We start from the raw sequence: 19,043 nt of genomic DNA on the forward strand, positions 1-19,043 counted from the left end.
TGTATTTGTGAACATGAAAGGCTCAGCAGAAAAACAATCTCAGTATAATCTCCGTCATTTAGAATTTTACATTTTTGCAGATATGACATGTTAAACAAGTCTCAAACCAAGTTATCACAAAAAAAGATTATAGTAATGTTTTTATTAGCAGTGGTGCAGGTCTTTATATACAGTGCTCAGGCCCAGAATATCATATTGCTTATGTTCTTCTAAATAACCTCATATGGACCGATAACATGTAGTAATATTGTTAATTCTTCAGCAGCTAGCCAGGCTCAGTAGGAAGGTAACAAAAAACACCTTCCAGCACCTCATTTTGTTTGTTTAATCCGTTGAGAAATTGCCATTTTTCGGCAGTGACTTTCTGTGGCGTTCGCTGGTTGCCCAGCAACTGCCCAGAGCCAAGAAATTGTCCGGCGAATTGTCACTTTATACTTTTTATATTTTTGTAGGTAATAACATGAAATGTTACAAGAAAAACATGTTGATTATTGAGTTTGAAAGTCCTGGTAGGTGGGTTTGTTACCTCTGGATAGAGCCATGCTAGATGTTTCCCCCTGTTTTCAGTCCTTGTGCTAAGCTAAGCTTACTGTCTTCTGGCAATAGCCTTATCCCAAAATGTCCAACTACTTCTTAAGTATCCATGTTCCTCAACCACCTTCCATTCTGTGTAAAATGGTGGACAAACTCTTAGATTCATCTTACAATATAATGAAACATAATACGACAATACCACCAACTAATGCCCCCGAAATTACATCAGTCAGACTGTCTCATTAACAGTTACAAGTTAAACGCTTCCAGAGATATATTTATGAGGAAGTATATTTATTACAATGCCGTTCTGTTGGTTATAGTAGGAAATGCAATTTTAGGGAAGAAAACCAGGCTGTGTGGACTTTTCTTGACTCATGAATTACAGAAGTTGTTGTCATCAACGCCCGCAGGTCCATGAGTCATTACGGTTCAAGCTGGCACGTATTTAACTTAAACCAGCTCCCGTCCCAGCGTCTCTTAGGTGGTCCTACAAGAGCACTTCCAGCCCACAGTGCGTTACATGTGACCCTCTAAAAGGGTCCCTGTCATCATTAAGATAAGAGCCGGTCTCTCAAACATGCTTTAGCTCAACAAAGTGCTTCCTCTTTGGCACACTCGTGTCTTTTTCACCTCCGTCTACTTTCTCCAACGTACTCTTCTTTCTATCTATTCTGCTCGTATCGCTCCCCTCGTCCTCTTTAACTTCCCCGTCTCTTTCCGTGGGGCTTCATTTACTACCCCCCTCCACATTCCCCACACTTTTGTCCACTGAAGTCCAAATTCAATGTCAGTCCGACTGGAGTTTTTCCAAAAGGATCCAGGTCACAGTTTCAAATCTAGTTTATGAATATCACTGCGGGTTGGGAGTTCTAGTTGTTTTCAATCAGCCTCCTTCCTTCCTCTCTATAACACTGCCAGTTATCTGCCACGGCAAGTGTCAGCTATTTTAGGATGCATGTGATATTCATTCTCTATACGTGTGTCACTTCCTTGAATTTTTTTTTGTTACATTGCAAAACAAAAAAAAAGGGAGCAAAAAGTTGTTTTACTCGCCGTGCACGTGTTTTGTCGAAGCAAAAACAGTTTCCCCATTCTTCCCAGTGTACGCGTTGCCAAGTCCCAGTCGTCGAGGAAACCTCTGAGTAAACACTATCTTACATTCGATTGTGTGTTATACCGTACAGATGCACTGACGAATTCTAACAGCCACTTACTTATTCTTTAATTTCTATCCGGTTGAATAATATAAAGAGTCTGAACAAGGAGAATGTGCGTGGAACTCAAAGAGACGTGGAGAGGCTGTCACACACTGAGAAGTAGCGATATCACAGGAGGGAGGGGAGTGTGAGTGAGGGCCAAGTTGCGAGATCTATTTTTACATCCCATTTCAGAATGAGATAGTGTCCTTCTCTCACACCTCCCGCTGTGGAGGAAGCTAATGCAGGCCTATTTAATTAGACGTTGGCAGATTGTTGAGCCAACACTGTAATCCAATAGAACGTGGCACCGCTACGGGGTCCTGCCTCCTCCGATGCCTCCTTGGCCCCGTAATGCGGCTCAGTCAGCTCTTCGCATTTTGTCTGCCCTTCTCTCGGCTTGTGACATCAATTTGCATTAGCCTGCATTGAAACAAGATGCATTCTTCCCACCAAGTGAGTCACCCAAACACACGCGCAGCCCACTCAAGCCACTCCTCCCAGTTGAACTTGACACGGCCCCCCCCCCACCATTAGACATTACCTTTCATGCTCATCTTATTAGCCCATAATAAGGCATGCGCACATGGGTGCGTGTGGTCCTTGTATGTATTTATGTTCCAGCCCGGGGACGGTGACTTACATGCACTTACCTGAGGAGTAAATTACCATAGCAATACAGCCGTCGATACTGCTGTATCAGAGCAGGGACACGAGTGGCAGGATCAATGAAAACATCTGAATAAGATGCTCTGGATGACAGACACTTCCCTGCTTTAAAATTCTATTACTGCTGAAGCACTTGACCTCTTGCTCCCATATTCTGCTGCCCCAAAGACTTATTAATATACCGCAGGGTGCTCAGGATAGGTAAACTTTCATGTCCATGGGCGATGCTTTAACAGTTAATTAAAGGATTCATGCAGTAAGTGATCGCAAAACCACTCAGTCCAATGTTGGAAAGGTTGCTACACTCACGTGATAAAAAAATGTGCTTCTAATGTGGAAACAAAAAACAGAATGAAGGCATTTAACCAATAATATAATATCTTTTTAGCTTGTATCGAGGCATTTTGCCTTTAATTTATGGAGTTGGAAAACAGACAGGAAATGTAGCAAGTTAGACAGAGGACGAGGAATGTCCTCTGCTGGACTCGAATCAGGAAAGCTGCAGATTATGTGGTGCACATCTTAAGGGTTATGCTACCATGACAACCCAATATTAAAATATAATCACATTAATTTTACCCAGTAGAATTCAGTGGTGAATGTAACTTTTAAACAGATTTTGAGTAGTTCCTCGTATGCTACTTTTCACTTCTACTGTTACTCCTTAATGCTTATAATACTAACCTTGTGTAAAATTGTTAAAATTACAACAGTAGAATGCTGCTTACACATTAATCCATCAGTAATAAAAATCTAAATTCTAAAAGTCACAGGTTATTTTCATGTATTATGAGCACTTTTACTTTTAGGACTTTTTCATACTTTAAGTGACATTAAAGAGCCGACTGGAACATGAGGAGAGAAGTGGGAATGATGTGCAGTACTTTTTCCTTTTTACTTCTCTTTCTTTTTACGCCGATAACTTTTCAGACAGCATAAACAACGTACTTGAAAGACATAGTCAATAACAGATTTAAGTTGTCTGATCTTTAAGAAATTGTTTGCCTGAATATCCCCAACTAATTTGAACAGATGGGTACTTCAGAATAATCTGCATATTAAATGAGTCTAAAGAGTTCAAATCTTTTTTTTTTTTTTAACATAAATCATCAACTTTACATCATCATGATTATTATGGCACATTCAGTTTCCTTGGATGCTCACCATAATACACTTTGCCTGCAGATGCCTTTGCCAATAGTTCAGGGCAATTTCATATAATACATTTAACATATTTTTAATGTTTATGAAAGCTTTAGGTCACATTCTGATACAATCACAATGCATTTCTCATTAAGTCATGATGTGTTTGAATGCAACTGTCGAATGAAAAAGTAGGTAAATTGCCGCCAGCGTATCCAGCAGAGAGTTGTATGTTTTCTAACATCAGTAAGATGTATTGATTTTTGTACTTCACATACTCAGATTTATGGCTACGTGAAAACAACTAACAGCTTTGTGAGAATAACATTTACAGTACACAGGTGATTGATGCTCACACTGAAAACCAGGGGCTATTTTCCACCACATCTAAACCGGGCCTTGACCACACACGTCTGTCACCAGTTGGGAGAGCATTCGAATGCAGTTGACAGATATATAAATGGTCATAAATGCTTCCCTGGACAGAATGTTGGAAAAGTGTTTAACCCCAGAATGAATGATCCTGGACCTCCCCGGATTTAGCCACATTAAAAAGACACTTGAGCATCCTGATACAAATATTGGGTGATTTGTCGGCCTTTTAGTCATTTTGTGACATTTTAAAATGACATTTTGTAAACTTCAGACAGCGTGAATACAATCAATACGAGATGAGTTAGGCCTGTGTTTCCAAGAGGCTTTTTGTAATTTAAGAGTCTGTGTACAAACATCTGATGATTGGAAAGCAAGTACTCGATTATACTCGCACACAGATGATTGGATCTTACCAGCTTGTAAATACAGAGCGGCATGGGCCAAATGTTTAACATTTACTGTGTGCCCTGCTCTCTCTCTCTCTCTCTCTCTCTCTCTCTCTCTCTCTCTCTCTCTCTCTCTCTCTCTCTCTCTCTCTCTCTCTCTCTGCCTTTGCATTCAGTTTGTTCTCTTTTTCTCTGACATCTCAATGCACACACATAGATGCACCTAAACTCACCCCTCAGTGCATCCACTATGCATCAAATGACCTTTTTTTAATGGAAACCACGCAATTCCCTCAGAGCTACTAATGTCCACAGGTCTCAACACTTACACCCTTATTATGTCTTCCTCCCAGGCCAGGCAGTTATACATTCTGTTATCTCCCTAATCTGCAAACCAGCTGCAACTGGAAATGAATTAATAACAAATAAAATGCACCCAGTACATAAAAATGTGTAGATTGCCCTGGGGCACCTAAACAGGAAACAGTGAAACAATTAGACTTCTTGTTTTGTTCTGACCTCTGTTTTGTTTTGTTCTACTTAGCTGCTGAATAGAAGGAGCTGGAGATAGACACTGTTGTTTTCCTCTGTCTGTAATCACCACGGCTAAGCCTCCCTGGTCGTAGCAGGGGTCAAATCTGTGTGAACACCCACTTTTCATCCTACAGTGAAATTAAATACAGTGTTACATTCCAGCTCTATGAATGCTGTAATTCTGCGCTGACTGCAACCCACACCGAGTGCTGCGGTTAGCCACCCAGGCCTATACGGTGCACGCATGTGATAACAGGCAGCGATATGGCGTCCTAATTGCTGGCCTGAGTGCTATTGGAGGGAATTTTCAGCAGGTTTCTTTTTCACTTTCGCTCCATTTGATGTCTTTGAAGTTGGTCTTTTTTATCCGCCGTTGCTCCTGATGGCTGTTGTCTTTGGTGCGGTGCTGTGTGCGCCCTGCTCTTTGAGCACTCCTAACATGTAACAAAGGCAAGCCCTTAGAGAGAGAAGAAGAGAAAGGGAGCTCTCGCACATACTCTCTCACATAAATTCATACGCGCACAACCGCGGATACAAACGGTATATAGCATCGCATTTAGCCACGGCCATTCACTTAGAGGGGGGGAAAAGCCTCGGCTGTCAGTACAGACTGCTCTGTGTGATTGTTTAACGTGCCCTAATTTGATAAAGGGCCAAGTGCGGGAAATGAGAGAGTGTATTTGTCTCTGGGGTTGTCGGGGGGTAAATATAGCAACAAGACAGCACCAGTTGATATGAAGGATTCCATGGTGTGGAGAGCTGCTGTGACTCACCAGGCTGCGATGATACGTGTGTGCATTCGGATTTATGCATGTCCAGTGTTGTTTTCATTCATTTGATGAACTTGATAGAATTGGCCCACTCTCGACTCCTCCAACATGGTGTACAATGATCCAGTGGGAGAGAGAGTGTGTGTGTGTGTGTGTGTGTGTGTGTGTGAGTGAGGAAGGAGTGGGAGAGAGACGGTGAGGAGAAGCCTGCATGGCCGGCTCCCGGCTGGCTGCGTCTGTGTGTGTGTCTTAAGAGTGTGTTGAGAGCAGGGTGAGAGCGCTGGTCGTCTCCATGTCTAATCAGGGGAACACTTGTGTGTCCCCGTCTCATTGTCTCCTGGGCCCCTCAGGGCGGAGGCCCTCCACTCCACCGCTACACCTCGGGACATGCTGATATAGCTGCTGGGTCCGAGCCACAAGGGCAGGATTCAAGACTTTGGATTGTAGTCATGAAGACGAGCACAGGGAGGGAAATGTTTGTAAAAAAAGATGTCGTATAAACGGAGACGGCGGTAAATGCGGTGAAGTGAGTCCTTCAGGTGACACTAAATATATCTTGGATTTAATTATGCCTTCATGAAATCATTCTTGTTTTCACCATACAGGAATGTCCTTGAGGTGTCCACAATAATGAGGAGTGACACTTGTAGTTTATGGCATTTTTTCATCGAAAATAATTCCTCAACCTTTAAATCACCTTTTTTTTTTAATTCCAAAGGAGGGTTGCCTTCATGCCTTGAAACAAAATGAAATGCCTTCGACCCGATTGCTGCTCTATGAAACAGCGGAATAATAATGTGTGAGCAGTGATTAATGTGACACAACCACTCTGATGAACTTGACCTCACTCTGCGGGCCAAGTCAAACAACACAACCGGTCACAGTCCCAGGACAGGCGCGCCCCCGCGCTTCTCTTCCATGGCAGAGGCGCGGTGCACGCTCCCGGCTCAGCAGTTTCCCAGTTCCGTCTCCTCCATTACTGGCGAGGCTCTGAATCAATAATTCAATAGTTTTGGCGTCTAAATCCTGCCCCAAACGGCGAGATACACAAACACTCCAGACTCTAGTGCAGACTCTGTGAGATCAGTATTAATTAATAGCTGAAGACATTGTGTTTTGTGTGGAAATATCGGAAGGGAGCAATGCGATCCGGATTCCTATAATTCTAGGATCCCGTGTCAGGTGTTTATTAAATGTTCAATAAGAGGCGGTTAAGATGTCAGGAAATGAATCAGGCGAATTTGTAAGTCAAGTGCGGCGAACGTTGGTGAATGATTTTTACAAAGGCAATGGTTTGGCTTTACTTTGTGAGCCGCCTGTGTGTTTCTGTGCATTACCCCAAACTTTAGACCAGGACGCATAAACCGGACACATTTTAATCCGCCGAAGAACTGCAGGAGGCGGATTGAAGAATGTTGGAGGAGATCCAACACTGGAATTACATCGAATACCATTAACCTGTTATTATGTTATATAATATATAATATAATATTTTATAATTATATATAATTATAACATATATTATATGCATTACTGACAATGTCTTAAATGTTGCTTATCTAGACTAAAACGATCGATTCATAGGCTAGATATGATCTCGGCAGTTATGCTGCTCCGTGCAAACCGACACCACAGAACTGTATGAATACATTCAAATCCATCGTCGTTTTATATAATTGATAGGCTGCTGAGGCTCGTTTATTTCGGCTAATTATTGCAAGATTAACAGATTGTTTTAAAATCCAAATGTGAGAAAATATTGTGTGTACATTTCAAGTGCTGCAAAACTTTATCTTTGAGCCAACGAGCGGCCCCTTTCTCTTTCTCCTTTATCTGCCAGTTCTTCTAGCTTGTACTGGAAATTGCCAGCCCTCCTCTCCAAACGCTCCATAACCAAATGATGAATAATGCATCGGTTTGGCATCGGAGCAGCAACAGACAGCCATGTTCCTGACTAAACGGGCCTGTCACAACGGTGACGTTATCAAAAGACCTATAGCTACAGGCATGAATTATTAAAAATCTATCGCCCTCAAAGGTTTACCGGCAGCAATAATAATAACAATAATAGCAATTTAGCAAAAGGCCAATTAACAATGTAAAAATAATGTCAACCCATTAAAGAAAGTTTAGTTAATTTATTATAGCAACGAAAAACATTTTTTGTTTAGGTGGATTCACGTTTCACATGTGATGGAAAAAGTAAAACAATTTCATGAGTCTTGTTTTTTCTTTTTTTCTTTTAGAAACCCGTGCCTCAGGTAAGTTCACTTTCACTGTTATAAAAACATCAAAATTACATACAGAAAGCACATGATTTTTTAATACACGGAAATAAAGTAAAATACAAAATGAACAAATTCCCCACAAGGCATGAAGCCACTAAATAATAAAAAATAATGCATGTTTCTTGTGTATAAACATATTTTACATGTGCCCGTACCGGTTCGCATATATACAGTTCTCGTGTGACTGTAATTTGTTCGTGTGTTCACTGTGTTGAAGATGACATAATGCTCCTTTAGGACAAATCACCGCCATGTATGGACACTAGATCCGGATATCCTGACCAAAAAGTTCAGCATAGCCTACACATATATTATAATCTCACATCTCGTCGCCCATAGTTTCACCTTCGCCAGAGGTCCAACAAGGTCAAATACAGGCCAAACATTCAAGTGAGAGTTGCCCTTCCTCGTGGAGGGGAGGGAGAAGGGGGGAGAAAGGAGGGGAGAAATGGCTCACATCACGTCATCCGTGAAGACAAACTCATGCAAACACTGCTTGGGCATTTTGAATCTTGGACAAGAAACAGAAGAGGGAGAAACTATTTGAATATTGTCTTTTTGTCTCTGTTTTGTCAAAGAATTCCCGCTCTTTCCTTTTACAGAGATTTTTTTATAACGAGGCCAGCCTCTATATAGGTTCAAAATGGAATCATCACAATAATAATATAATATTAAAACAGAACAACTGCAGAATGGTTCGCCTTGTTTGACAAAGTATCGACCGTCCCAGCTGCATCGTCCTCCTCCTCCTCCTCCTCCTCGGGGCGTCCCGCCCTCCTCGGCCATGTGGCCGCAGAGAAGGAGGCCGTGGCCGTCCGTCCCATCCGCCACTTCATGGCGTCCAAAACAAAATCACGTGTAGGCTGTTTTCGTCGTCTTCTCTTCGTCTCATAAATAGCCTATATTTTTTTATAGTTATACTTCTCGTCCTTCATTTAAAAAACAAAACATAAATATCGTCCTTGGATAATTTTTTCTCACTTTGTTCTTTTTCTTCACTTTGAAATCGTTTGTGTTCAGTGTCTGCCAGTCGCGAGGACGCGGCGGAGAGCGCGTGGGCGCCTCGTGCCGCCCAGTCTACCTGGCGTCACAGTCCCAGCGCGGCCGTGTGCTTTTTGGCCTTCAGTCTCAGGTCGGCGATGCTGGAGTTCTTGCTGGTGTTCTTGGCGGCGGCGGCGGCCGCCACGACGGAGGCGGCGGAGGCCGACTCGGCCGCGAGCGTCGCCAGGGGCAACCCGAACGGCGGCGCGGGGAACATCATGTAGGGTGCGTGCGCTGCCAGGTGGGAGTGCAGGTGGTGCTGCGCGTGGGCCACGGCGCTGTCCAGCTGCAGTTGCGCCTGCACCTGAAAGGAGAAGGGCGGCACGTTGCAATGACTATCCTACGGGACGGGACGCACGGGTGGGGGAGAGAAGGGGGAGAACATGCGTTAACTGGAGGGTCATTTCACTTGTGTCACTGTTGTAGATGTGTAGCTGAGCAACAGCACTGCAGCTCATGTGAATCAAAGGTCACATTTTGAGTTTTTATTTGGACATCAATGGCATGAAATATAACCTCAAATCAAACTCCCGTTGCCTTTGGGAATCTTGGGCCTACAATTATAACAGACTGGCGGTGCTCCTAGTGAGAAATGGACTTCTCTCAAACGTAATGCAATAAAAAAAAATGTCACATTTGTTTTCTATTTTTTCAAATTGTCAAAAAACACAGGTTAAATATATCAAACACAAACCAATCCACCCACAAGAATTATGTTATACTATGTGTGAGGTAGGGAGCACTGAGAAACTCCTGCCTTGCCATGGCTGTGAGTTTTACACTGTGAAGTAGCCCAGCAGGTCCACTAATACGTTAAGTTGCTCCAGTAAAATAGTCCTGGGTCTATAAATGAGCCATAAAACAATAGAGGGAATTTTCCAATTAGACTGCACAGGCTACGCTGTGTTGGCACAGTGTTTTTGCCAGTGTGGTAATAAGAGTTTAGTTACCCCCTACATTGGAGCTGGAGTCTCTGCATAGCACTCGGGCAGGGCCCGTGCCAAGACAGCAGTCCGGGGATTGGTCTGATTTTAAGACTGGGCGCTTCAAAGTAACTTGCCTGTTGGAATGGCATCCGTAAAGCCCCCACGTTGACATATGGCGCTACACGACAAGCTTCAAACTGATTCGCCGCTCCAATCAGGACTCCTGCAAAAGCACAGATGATAGCCTAATTGTGAGGATTATATTTTTAAAAAATCATGTAAAACTGTAGGACTGAATAACGAGCAGTGATTATCGGAGTAAACTTTAATAACGTCCAAGATAAACAAACACTAAAGAAATCACAGTGCTTTTGATGGCTTAATTAACCGAAAATGAAACCCGTCGTCGCAAATAACAGTGCGTAACGATTAAAGATGCTGCATGCATTTGCGCATGCTGTGGCCTTGTAATAGAATAGAATAGAATATAAATACAGTTTTGTGGGCACGTGCAGGATAAAAGCGTTTACCTTTATGTAACTGGTTCTCCTGCTTTCTGCATTTGGCTCTTCTGTTCTGGAACCAAACCTGTGGGGATGGAAATTAATTAGAGACCCACTGATTGGCAGCTGCTTGTGAGGCCATGTGTAATTCCTCTCAAAGTGACAACAACCGCAGAAAAACAATATCCCAGAGGAGCACTGAAATATTAATGGCACTGCTTAACCCCGGATTTGAATTATTACATTTTAGTGTACAACAAGGGAGAGTGGGGGGGAGGTTGGAGCAGAGAGAGAAAATAGAAAGTAGTAAATCTAGAAAAAGAGGGACATTAAAACCTTATTAGGAGGATAGAAACACCCTTGTTGGGAATGTGCAGGGCTATTGGACTATAATAAATAACCTTGTCAGCGTCGGTTTCATCTTTCTATAGATTAGTGTCCCCGAAGAGTTGAATGGACTCTCAGATATCGAATAGCAGCAGTGCTATTACGGTTTTGGACATCAGAGCAGGGCGATCTGAGAGCATCTCCCTCTTTCTCTTTCCATCTCCCTCTCATTAAATGACCGCTGAAATTAATTACCCTTATCTGCAGAAAATCCATGTCAGAGAAACGCTTAAATGCCTCGCCGTTTTGTCTAATCACCGCCGTAACACACACACACACACACACACACTTGCACAGACACACACACACACGCACACACACACACACACACCGTGCATCAAAGACATCTCACTTCTCTTTTTCCTTCTGCTGAAATCGACAAGCGTCAATTTCAGAGAAACGCCTTGGAACACAGATTAAACGCTTTATTTCTATGATAATCTGCTTTGAATCTCCCAGACAAGGCTCGGGCTAAATTAGCCCACAATGCAACATGTCAATCTGCAATCTCCTTTACATTAGGTCCACACACACACACACACACACACGGAGTAAAAGCAAGATTGAAATATCATATCGATTTGGCTGTCAGCTGGCTTCATTTATTGACCACAGTGGATGTCAATCGGAAGTCCTCGCGCACGCTTCAGCTATAATTTATCGCGATGATAAAAGCAAATGCTCTGCCGCCATCGATTGAGGCATGATCTGTTTTTAAAAATCCAAAATAACCGCGTATAGCCTCCGCGTGCAACTGGTAAAAGGGTATAATAGTCTCGCGGAGAGAAAGAGGGAGAGCTGCTCTTGATTTGGGTAGAAAATAATACATAATTTATGCAAATCCCCGAGCTGTGCTCCTTGTTCGGGATACAATGCGCCTTATTGGTGGGATTCCAGTTCAGGCCGGGAGAGCCCTGCAAAAAAGCTGGCTTTAACTTTTCTTTTTTCTTTTTTTGTTGAGGGGGGTGAATGGTGAGTTGAGGATGGCGGTCTTTTGGGCCCGTTTTTATGATTTTCTTTTTTTTTCTTCCTCCAAAACGACCGCCATATTCAATATAGAGACACATGCTCCGTCATCCCCTGAGCGGGGCCACGCGGGATAAACGAGTCTGGAATACGATATTATAGAGTTTTGATAAATCAGATGAGAGGAGTTGTCTATACGTTCATTGTCCCCCCTGCTCCGGTTACACCAGGCGCGTCTGAGCCCCCCCTCCCCCGGCTGAAGCCGTACTGGGTTTCTGCGCAGATGGTCTGTCCCCATGACAGACGACAGCATCTCTGACAAGCAGGGCCTTTGCTAACATGCATCCAGAAACTCGACGCTATTATTTGAAGGCTCGTTTGTTTGGCGGATTTGGACAATAAAGATTAAAACGACTCTCGTGACAGTAAACAAAGGCCACTGAGATCATTAACGCCAATTAAAGAACCAAAACAAGCTGAGAGATAAAATAATCCAATAAGAAAACGATAGGGGGGGAAATAATAATAATATTTTGATGGTGAACTCGGAAATCTTTTTCAACTGATTAAAACCCACAATCAGAAACGGGGGTTCCTCTGAACCGTCTCATAAATTCAGGCCTGCTAGCAAGTGTGTTCACGTGTGGTGCTTTTAAAACCTCCATAAAACAAAAATAATATCAGACTGTGTTTCTACGTCATGTCAAGCTTATCATAACGAGATATTATTGAAATCCATGCAGCAAATATGGGGTGAATATTTATTTATTTGTGTATTTATTTATTCATCTTCTTCTATTTTTATTTTTATTATTATTATGTCAGCTTTTATTCCAGTTTATGCACGTAGGTCACTTCCCTTTCCTTAGTTGTTTTTACACGAATTAGCTCATACTCGATACACGTATATCCACACTGCCATTATGATCATGCTATTAATGCTAATGATAACATGTATTATTTAATTTATAAATACATATACACAGATGTAAGTGCCCCATGACACGTGTCTCACCAAACGAGTATTAATGCTACATAGATATGATTTTTCTATAATATGATATGGGCTCTTCTTCCTACCTGCACGCGGGCCTCCGACAGTCCCAGCCGCTGGCTGAGCTCCTCCCGCATGAAGGCGTCCGGGTAGTGGGTCTCGTCGAAGAGTCGCTCCAGCTCGTTGAGCTGCTCTAACGTGAAGTTAGTCCGACTTCTCCTCTGTTTGATTTTAGTCTGAGCCTCGTCCTCCAGCGGCTTCGAGTCCTCTTTCCTCTCCTTCACGTCCGTGTTGCCTGTGTCGTTGCAGACGAGGAGAGAGGGACACATGAACATCACGGAGCCGCGCTGTGTGACCCCCGAGCTCCGGCGCACCGCTGGCCTCCATCCTCACACAGCCATGACACCTTTTAACACGTTTGGCTGAGAATAAACGAGCCGGATTCTCAGGCTGTTACAGGATTAATACACGCGCGTGAAAATGAGCCAAGTGTGCAAACCAGACCGGATTAAAAGGACTGGACTAACGTGCATTGAAATAAAAACCTCCAGATGATGGAGATAGAAAGACAGACATGCCCTCCCGGTCCTCAGATATCACAGAGCTATCAGACCTCGGATGTTTTGTAGAGCTACATAAAGCTCTTTAATTATTAACCGCTTATAAATATGCAACGCTGAGTCCACTGTTGGATGTCTGATACACGCTTGTCGCAGTTCCGCTTTTAACCACGCTGCCCGTGACGAGCAGATGTCATTTCTACAAGCCACCCAAGTCTGACACTGTGTGTTGTCACATTATGTCCATGCTTTCATAAAGAGAACAGCTGCTTCGGTTTTCTTTAAATGCAAAACTATAAATTATTTGAACACCGTTAGAACTGGTGTTTTTTGTGTGTGGAAGCGTTTAACACAAAGCAGTTGTTTATATTTAATTAAATCTTTCCGTTTAAAGATTGTATGCTGACTTCAACCCCTGATTTTATAAAACAATTTACAATGTATTCGTTATGCAATTTAAGGGTGAAAAAACACTGAATTATTGAGGATAACCACGAAACAAATTCTCCCACTGAAGTCTATTTGATGTTTTTTTTTTTAAATATGACATGATCAGAGTTTTATTAAATCCATCCAGCCTATAATTCTCCTGATGTGCTTTCACACAGAAATGACAGCACTGTCATGTGCACTGATGTCTGTATGTCAGGTGTTTGATGCGCCTCTCTTTTAGTTGAAACATTGATATTATATCTATAAAAGATAGATCAAGATCTCTTACGACAACCGCTGACGCTTATGTGATGAATTAATATAACTAGCATTATCCTGAGGGTTCAAATCAATCTGAAATTGACCAAACTGCAGCGTTTTAAAAGAATCTGCAGAAACTTATAATATTAAAATAAATGTCCTGTCATATTATAATAGAATGGTTATTAGTTTGCCCAGGAGGCCTTTCTTATCACAGTTCTGGGGTCAGCCTAAGCCTTTTCTCATAAATAGAAACTTTTTAAAAGTGTTCTCCAGTAAGACATTAATAAGATGCAAGCTTCTTGTTAAGATGGAAGATGTTATGAACAACGATGCCTGTTAAAAAGCCTCCAAGAGGAAAAATAAAAGACACTTTCAGAAAGCACAAGTTCACGATTCCCATTCTAACATTGCAGTGTCTGCTTGGGTCGTAATCATGGGCTGAACCCGCTGTTTTAGTGTATTTCCCAAATATGAACGTGGTTATGATCTGGACTAAAATACACCTCTGTCGGTCCTCTACCATCCCCGCAGATAAAGAGTGTGCAGCCAGCAGCACAGCCTGCAGTCCTACCGTCTATGAGTTTGGGGCTCCCGGCGTCCCTGATTCTCTCCGGGCCGAGCATGTCCGTTTCCCTGCCCGGCGAGAGCGCACCGTTCCGGGTGGCGGCTGCAGCCTCGTCTCGGCTCCCCGGCTCCGCGGTTAAAGACTCCCTGCTGCCTGCTCGCGTCGCCCCGGTCTCTAACACCTCCCTGTACGTTATCACTTCCTTCTTCTCCTTCACTTTCTGATCGAAAGACTTAGACACGAAAGCGGTGAGCTCTTCCATCACTGCCTTCTCTCCTCTTAAAAAAAAAATCACCACACACACATACGCACACACACTCTCTCTCTCCCTCTGCTCCACGACAGTTTAAGACATCAATGGTGTGGCTCGTTTTAAAGTCGACCCCTTGAAAACGGGAGCCTATACGAGGTGATGCTGCCAACTCTGGAGGAAGGTAAAAAAAATATAAAGAATATATCTTCTCAGCCAATTCCTCCCTCCTTTGGTAGCGGAGTTGGAAACCTGCTGGTGATCCTCTATTGAAGTCACAGTATTTATACTTTGCGGCGCCTTGCCCCCTTGATCCGTGCAAATTACCTCCCCTCAGGATGCCGGGATGAGCCCCCCTTCCCCTTCACTGATACCGGAGAGAGAGAGGGAGAGAGAGAGAGGAGAGCAGTTAAAAAAACACATTAAGCAGCACCGTCGCTATTGGCCATTAATCCGAGATTGACAAGAAGGACTAATTAATTTAATTAAGCGCTCATTCGCTGCTATTGTCCTGAGTTAGTTTTTAAACACTCAGGAGATGGTCATGGATCTCTCTCTCTCTCTCTCTCTCTCTCTCTCTCTCTCTCTCTCTCTCTCTCTCTCTCTCTCTCTCTGCAGGGGTGTGGCTTAAAAATCTGAAAATGACAAGAGAGAGAGAGGGGGGAGCACATGGGTGAACAGACCTTCTTCACTATATCTCTGTGATCTGGGGGAAAATAAGTCACAATAATGACGCGGAGAGGAAAGAGGTTAACGAAAGAAAGGAAGAGAGAAAGAAATCGGAGCAGCGTCGCTTTTAGAGGAAGCTCAAGTGAACACATTTACTTGAACCCACAGTTACAGTTGGCTTCAGGCCTGAACATTCATCCATAAGTTCTCCACGTGTTTATATGAATCCCACGTTGTCCTTTTGGATTCCAAACAGAATGTCGCTGCAAAAAATAAAAAAAATAAAAAAAGGATTAAAAACCATGGAAAAATCGTCTCCACGTGATCAAATAATTGCGGACTTCAAGCCCACATTTTAATGACAAACGAAATTTTGATCATGAATATTATCATTATTAATATTATTTTTATTATTAATATTATCTTGAAATACTGCTTTTGCACTGGACGCACGGCACCACTAGTCTATTAAAATGTGTGATATCAGACTGACATGAAAGTTTGGGGACCCTGCGAGATAAATCATTTCATGTTCCCGCGATATATCTCTTTGTGTTTCTAATCAGCAAATGATGTATTTAAAACGTGTCGTCATTAGCGAGACTATATCGCTTAATATTCATCCTCGGTGGACTTTTTAAGCCATTAGGATGTTAAATAGCAGCTAAACGTTTAATTACAATGCCTCTCGCGATGCGTTGCCACTGGGCTCACTAATTAACGTTCTCAACTCGCTTTCCCCGCTGCAGTGATTGTCTATATTTGCAAAAAAATAATAAATAAACAATGGTTGGCTTGCGGTGAAGGTGAGCGAACGCCGCGGAGAGAGCAGAAATAAGTGAGAAGAGGAGGAAACATGAAGGCAGACGAAGACACGGGATACAGCGGGGTTTTGTAAACGTCGGGATGAATTTGATGCATAAACGCGTGTATTGATCATCCATAGAAAGCACTAGTTCTACACAAGGGCTCTAACAATTCCCTCAATTAAATATTTACCATGTTTCAGCTTGAACCCTAGGCATTAATTACTAATATTTCTGCTGCCTCTGAAAGCAGGATGAATTCCTAATCGCTGTGATAAGCAGCCTCTGGTATCTATTTGTGGCGGAGACCCCATTAACTTGTTTGCAGCATTCCTATATGCATGTTATTGATTCATTCACATATTCTTGTTGCCAGTGAAACAGTGGTCGTTTCACCTTCGGCCTCGTTATGTGCTTTTGAATTTCATGAAGTGATTAATTATTCTACGTTGCTGGAAATGCTCTGTCTGCTCTCCGCGTGTATGCTGCTGGAAAACCTGATTATCTGAGCGAGTGACCTCATGCAAATCCTCATTGACGGACCTACAACTCGCACGTGCATTTGCTTATGTTATAATTTGTGGTGCATGTCAGATCAAAACTGAATATGAGTAACCTGGACCGTTGACATACATAAATAAGCTTTATAGCCTTATTCATTTGGAATATTTTCTAATTGACTGGAGACTGAAATAAAAAATAAGAAATTGGCAGATTAACGATTAAATAAATAAGTAAAGAAGATATGTTGCTGCTCCATTTATTGACTAGATTTATGAAAGAGTATCCGTGTCAAAGGTGCCATTCTGAAGCCAACATCCGGAATTATTCAAATACGTTACATCAGCCATGAAATAATGGAAATATGTTTATTTATCGGCTGGCTCACTGAATCAAGATGCACCCTTAAACTTCTAAAATTAGGTAGCCTATTGTATTTATTAAAATGGGGCTAATAGGCTATACATACTGCAGTATTCAGGGTTCATGTGATGCTGAAGATATAATCATCAACCTCAAATGATGAACACCTATAGAGCAAATAGTGAACACCTTATTCCAACCCATGATACCAGATGAGAGCACTCCCTCAATCTCCTGCTCTGTGTGCGATTCTCGTGCCTGGACTCGATCGACGCTCTCCGGTTCGACCAGTAGGGGCTGCGGAGCCGTGTGCATGGCAGAGTTGGGAAGCTTCACAGCGATTTAAAGGCGAGGAGCGGGATTTTAATTTCAACACAACTCCTCGTTTATTTTTTGCTACACTTCTGTTTACCGACTGCAGTGTGACACGCGGTTAACGTGACGGTTAAGGGGCCAGAAGGCTTCAGTCGAAACCAGAGCTACCATACACGTTAGTGGAGTTAGCATAGCTAGCCTGCTAGTTAGCCACCACAGAAAACTGTTGTTTTTTTAATCTATCTATTTTAAATGTGGGTATATGCGTTGTTCACACTGTTGTTAGAGCTGTAACGGTGATTTGTGTTACATATCCATCACTACCCGTCGTGTAGTTGTTGAGCTAAGCTAACGTTACATGTTGTATTAGTTAGCAAAGTACACAGCCATATCTCTGACTAGCCCTCTGGTTAAAGTAGCTACATGAATAAAACATTTCGTTTATAAGCAGAGACGTGTACTATTGGCTTTGTTAAATAATTGAGTGCTTTAGCTCATCAGTAACACTACTCTCGTGTGTGTGTGTGTGTGTTTGTGTTTGTGTTTGTGTGTGTGTGTGTGTGTGTGTGTGTGTATCAGCCAGCTGACAGTCAGCCAGCATGGGTCGGCACTCGTCTGACAGTGAGGATGACAGTCGGAGCAGGAGGAAGAGAAAACAGCGTCGCAGGTCATCCTCCACTTCTTCCTCCTCGTCTTCATCCTCCAACAGCAAAGTGACCAGCAGCAAGGGTCGAAGGTCGAGTCGTCGGAGCCGCTCTCGCTCCAGAGACAAAGACAAAGACAGGAGGTGAGACAGCTTTCCTTAGAAGGGATGAGGACGGAGCAGGTGAGTCGTCTGCTCAAGTGTCCTCGTGACAGACTGTTGTCTTCAGAGACGCTGATGCTGCAAGTTTCCCAGCAGCCCAGCTCCTCTGTGGTAGCAGCATTTAATAGAAGGTTACACATGTTGTTTGTGCATTTCTTGTCTTTCTATGTTTAGCTTATTGTATTGTACATGGCCTCCTTTCTTTTTGCAGATCATTAGCTGCTAAAATGTATGGACCCTGAAGCGTAACCCTCTGATTTTGCAGCCATTTTCAATAGAAGTTGTTAAAGTCTGATGTCATTTTGCTGAAGTGACAACAACCCAGTTATAGATGTGTTCTTCTACCTGTTATCAAACAGGTTATTTTAAAGCATATTATCAGTATAGGTCTAATAGCTTTACTACTAATATTAGTGCGATATGCCTTCTTCACAACAGATATTTTGATAGAGAAAAGCATAGATGTTACTAATAACATTATTATTTTAACCTCTGCTTTATTCTACTGTGAAATGTCAAAATTCAGTGAAAAGGGCCTCCCGTTGTATTGACAAGTATGTGACTGCTGTTAGTTGACGAAATAATGGACATTGTTTTGCTACAGCTTCACTGTTACTTCCAGAAGAGTGTACTTGTTTGGCACGTGAGCCTTATTTCACCTCCTCCTCCAAGTCAAACAAATGCTGCATTCTGATTTTAAATTACTTTTAAATGAATTAAGAATGCTGTAATATGTTAATTTGGTCTTTGCTCAGGCTAATGGAAGAATATTTTCACAATGTAATTCCCTCTCCACCT

The 19,043-nt window shown here is 42.6% G+C and overlaps 2 protein-coding genes across 4 annotated transcripts in view; one reads left to right on the plus strand and one right to left on the minus strand.

Annotated features, from left to right (window-relative positions):
* Positions 1-7,733: 7,733 nt before the first annotated feature.
* On the minus strand, positions 7,734-15,129 carry shox2 (shox homeobox 2). 2 transcript variants are annotated; one of them, XM_084019597.1, is made up of 5 exons: positions 14,543-15,129; positions 12,802-13,010; positions 10,396-10,453; positions 10,000-10,088; positions 7,734-9,243 (listed from the first exon to the last, which is right to left on the minus strand). In XM_084019597.1, exons 1-5 carry the CDS (start codon positions 14,796-14,798, stop codon positions 8,986-8,988), a joined length of 870 nt encoding a protein of 289 aa, XP_083875723.1. In that variant the 5' UTR covers positions 14,799-15,129; the 3' UTR covers positions 7,734-8,985. The 2 variants fall into 2 exon arrangements, with proteins under 2 accessions (XP_083875723.1, XP_083875722.1); XM_084019596.1 differs by having other exon boundaries at positions 7,734-9,279; positions 14,543-15,125.
* A 2,274-nt stretch (positions 15,130-17,403) lies between these two features.
* Positions 17,404-19,043, plus strand: part of rsrc1 (arginine/serine-rich coiled-coil 1) — a 104,026-nt gene continuing 102,386 nt past the window's right edge. The window contains exons 1-2 of one of the 2 annotated variants that reach the window (XM_084018738.1): positions 17,404-17,473; positions 18,020-18,227. In XM_084018738.1, the coding sequence (XP_083874864.1) occupies positions 18,040-18,227 (188 nt within the window). In that variant the 5' untranslated portion in view covers positions 17,404-17,473; positions 18,020-18,039. The remainder of the gene's footprint in view (positions 17,474-18,019; positions 18,228-19,043) is intronic. The other variant, XM_084018739.1, reaches the window with a different exon arrangement.

The sequence above is a fragment of the Eutrigla gurnardus genome, assembly GCF_963514095.1.
Source record: "Eutrigla gurnardus genome assembly, chromosome: 10".
NCBI lineage: Eukaryota > Metazoa > Chordata > Actinopteri > Perciformes > Triglidae > Eutrigla > Eutrigla gurnardus.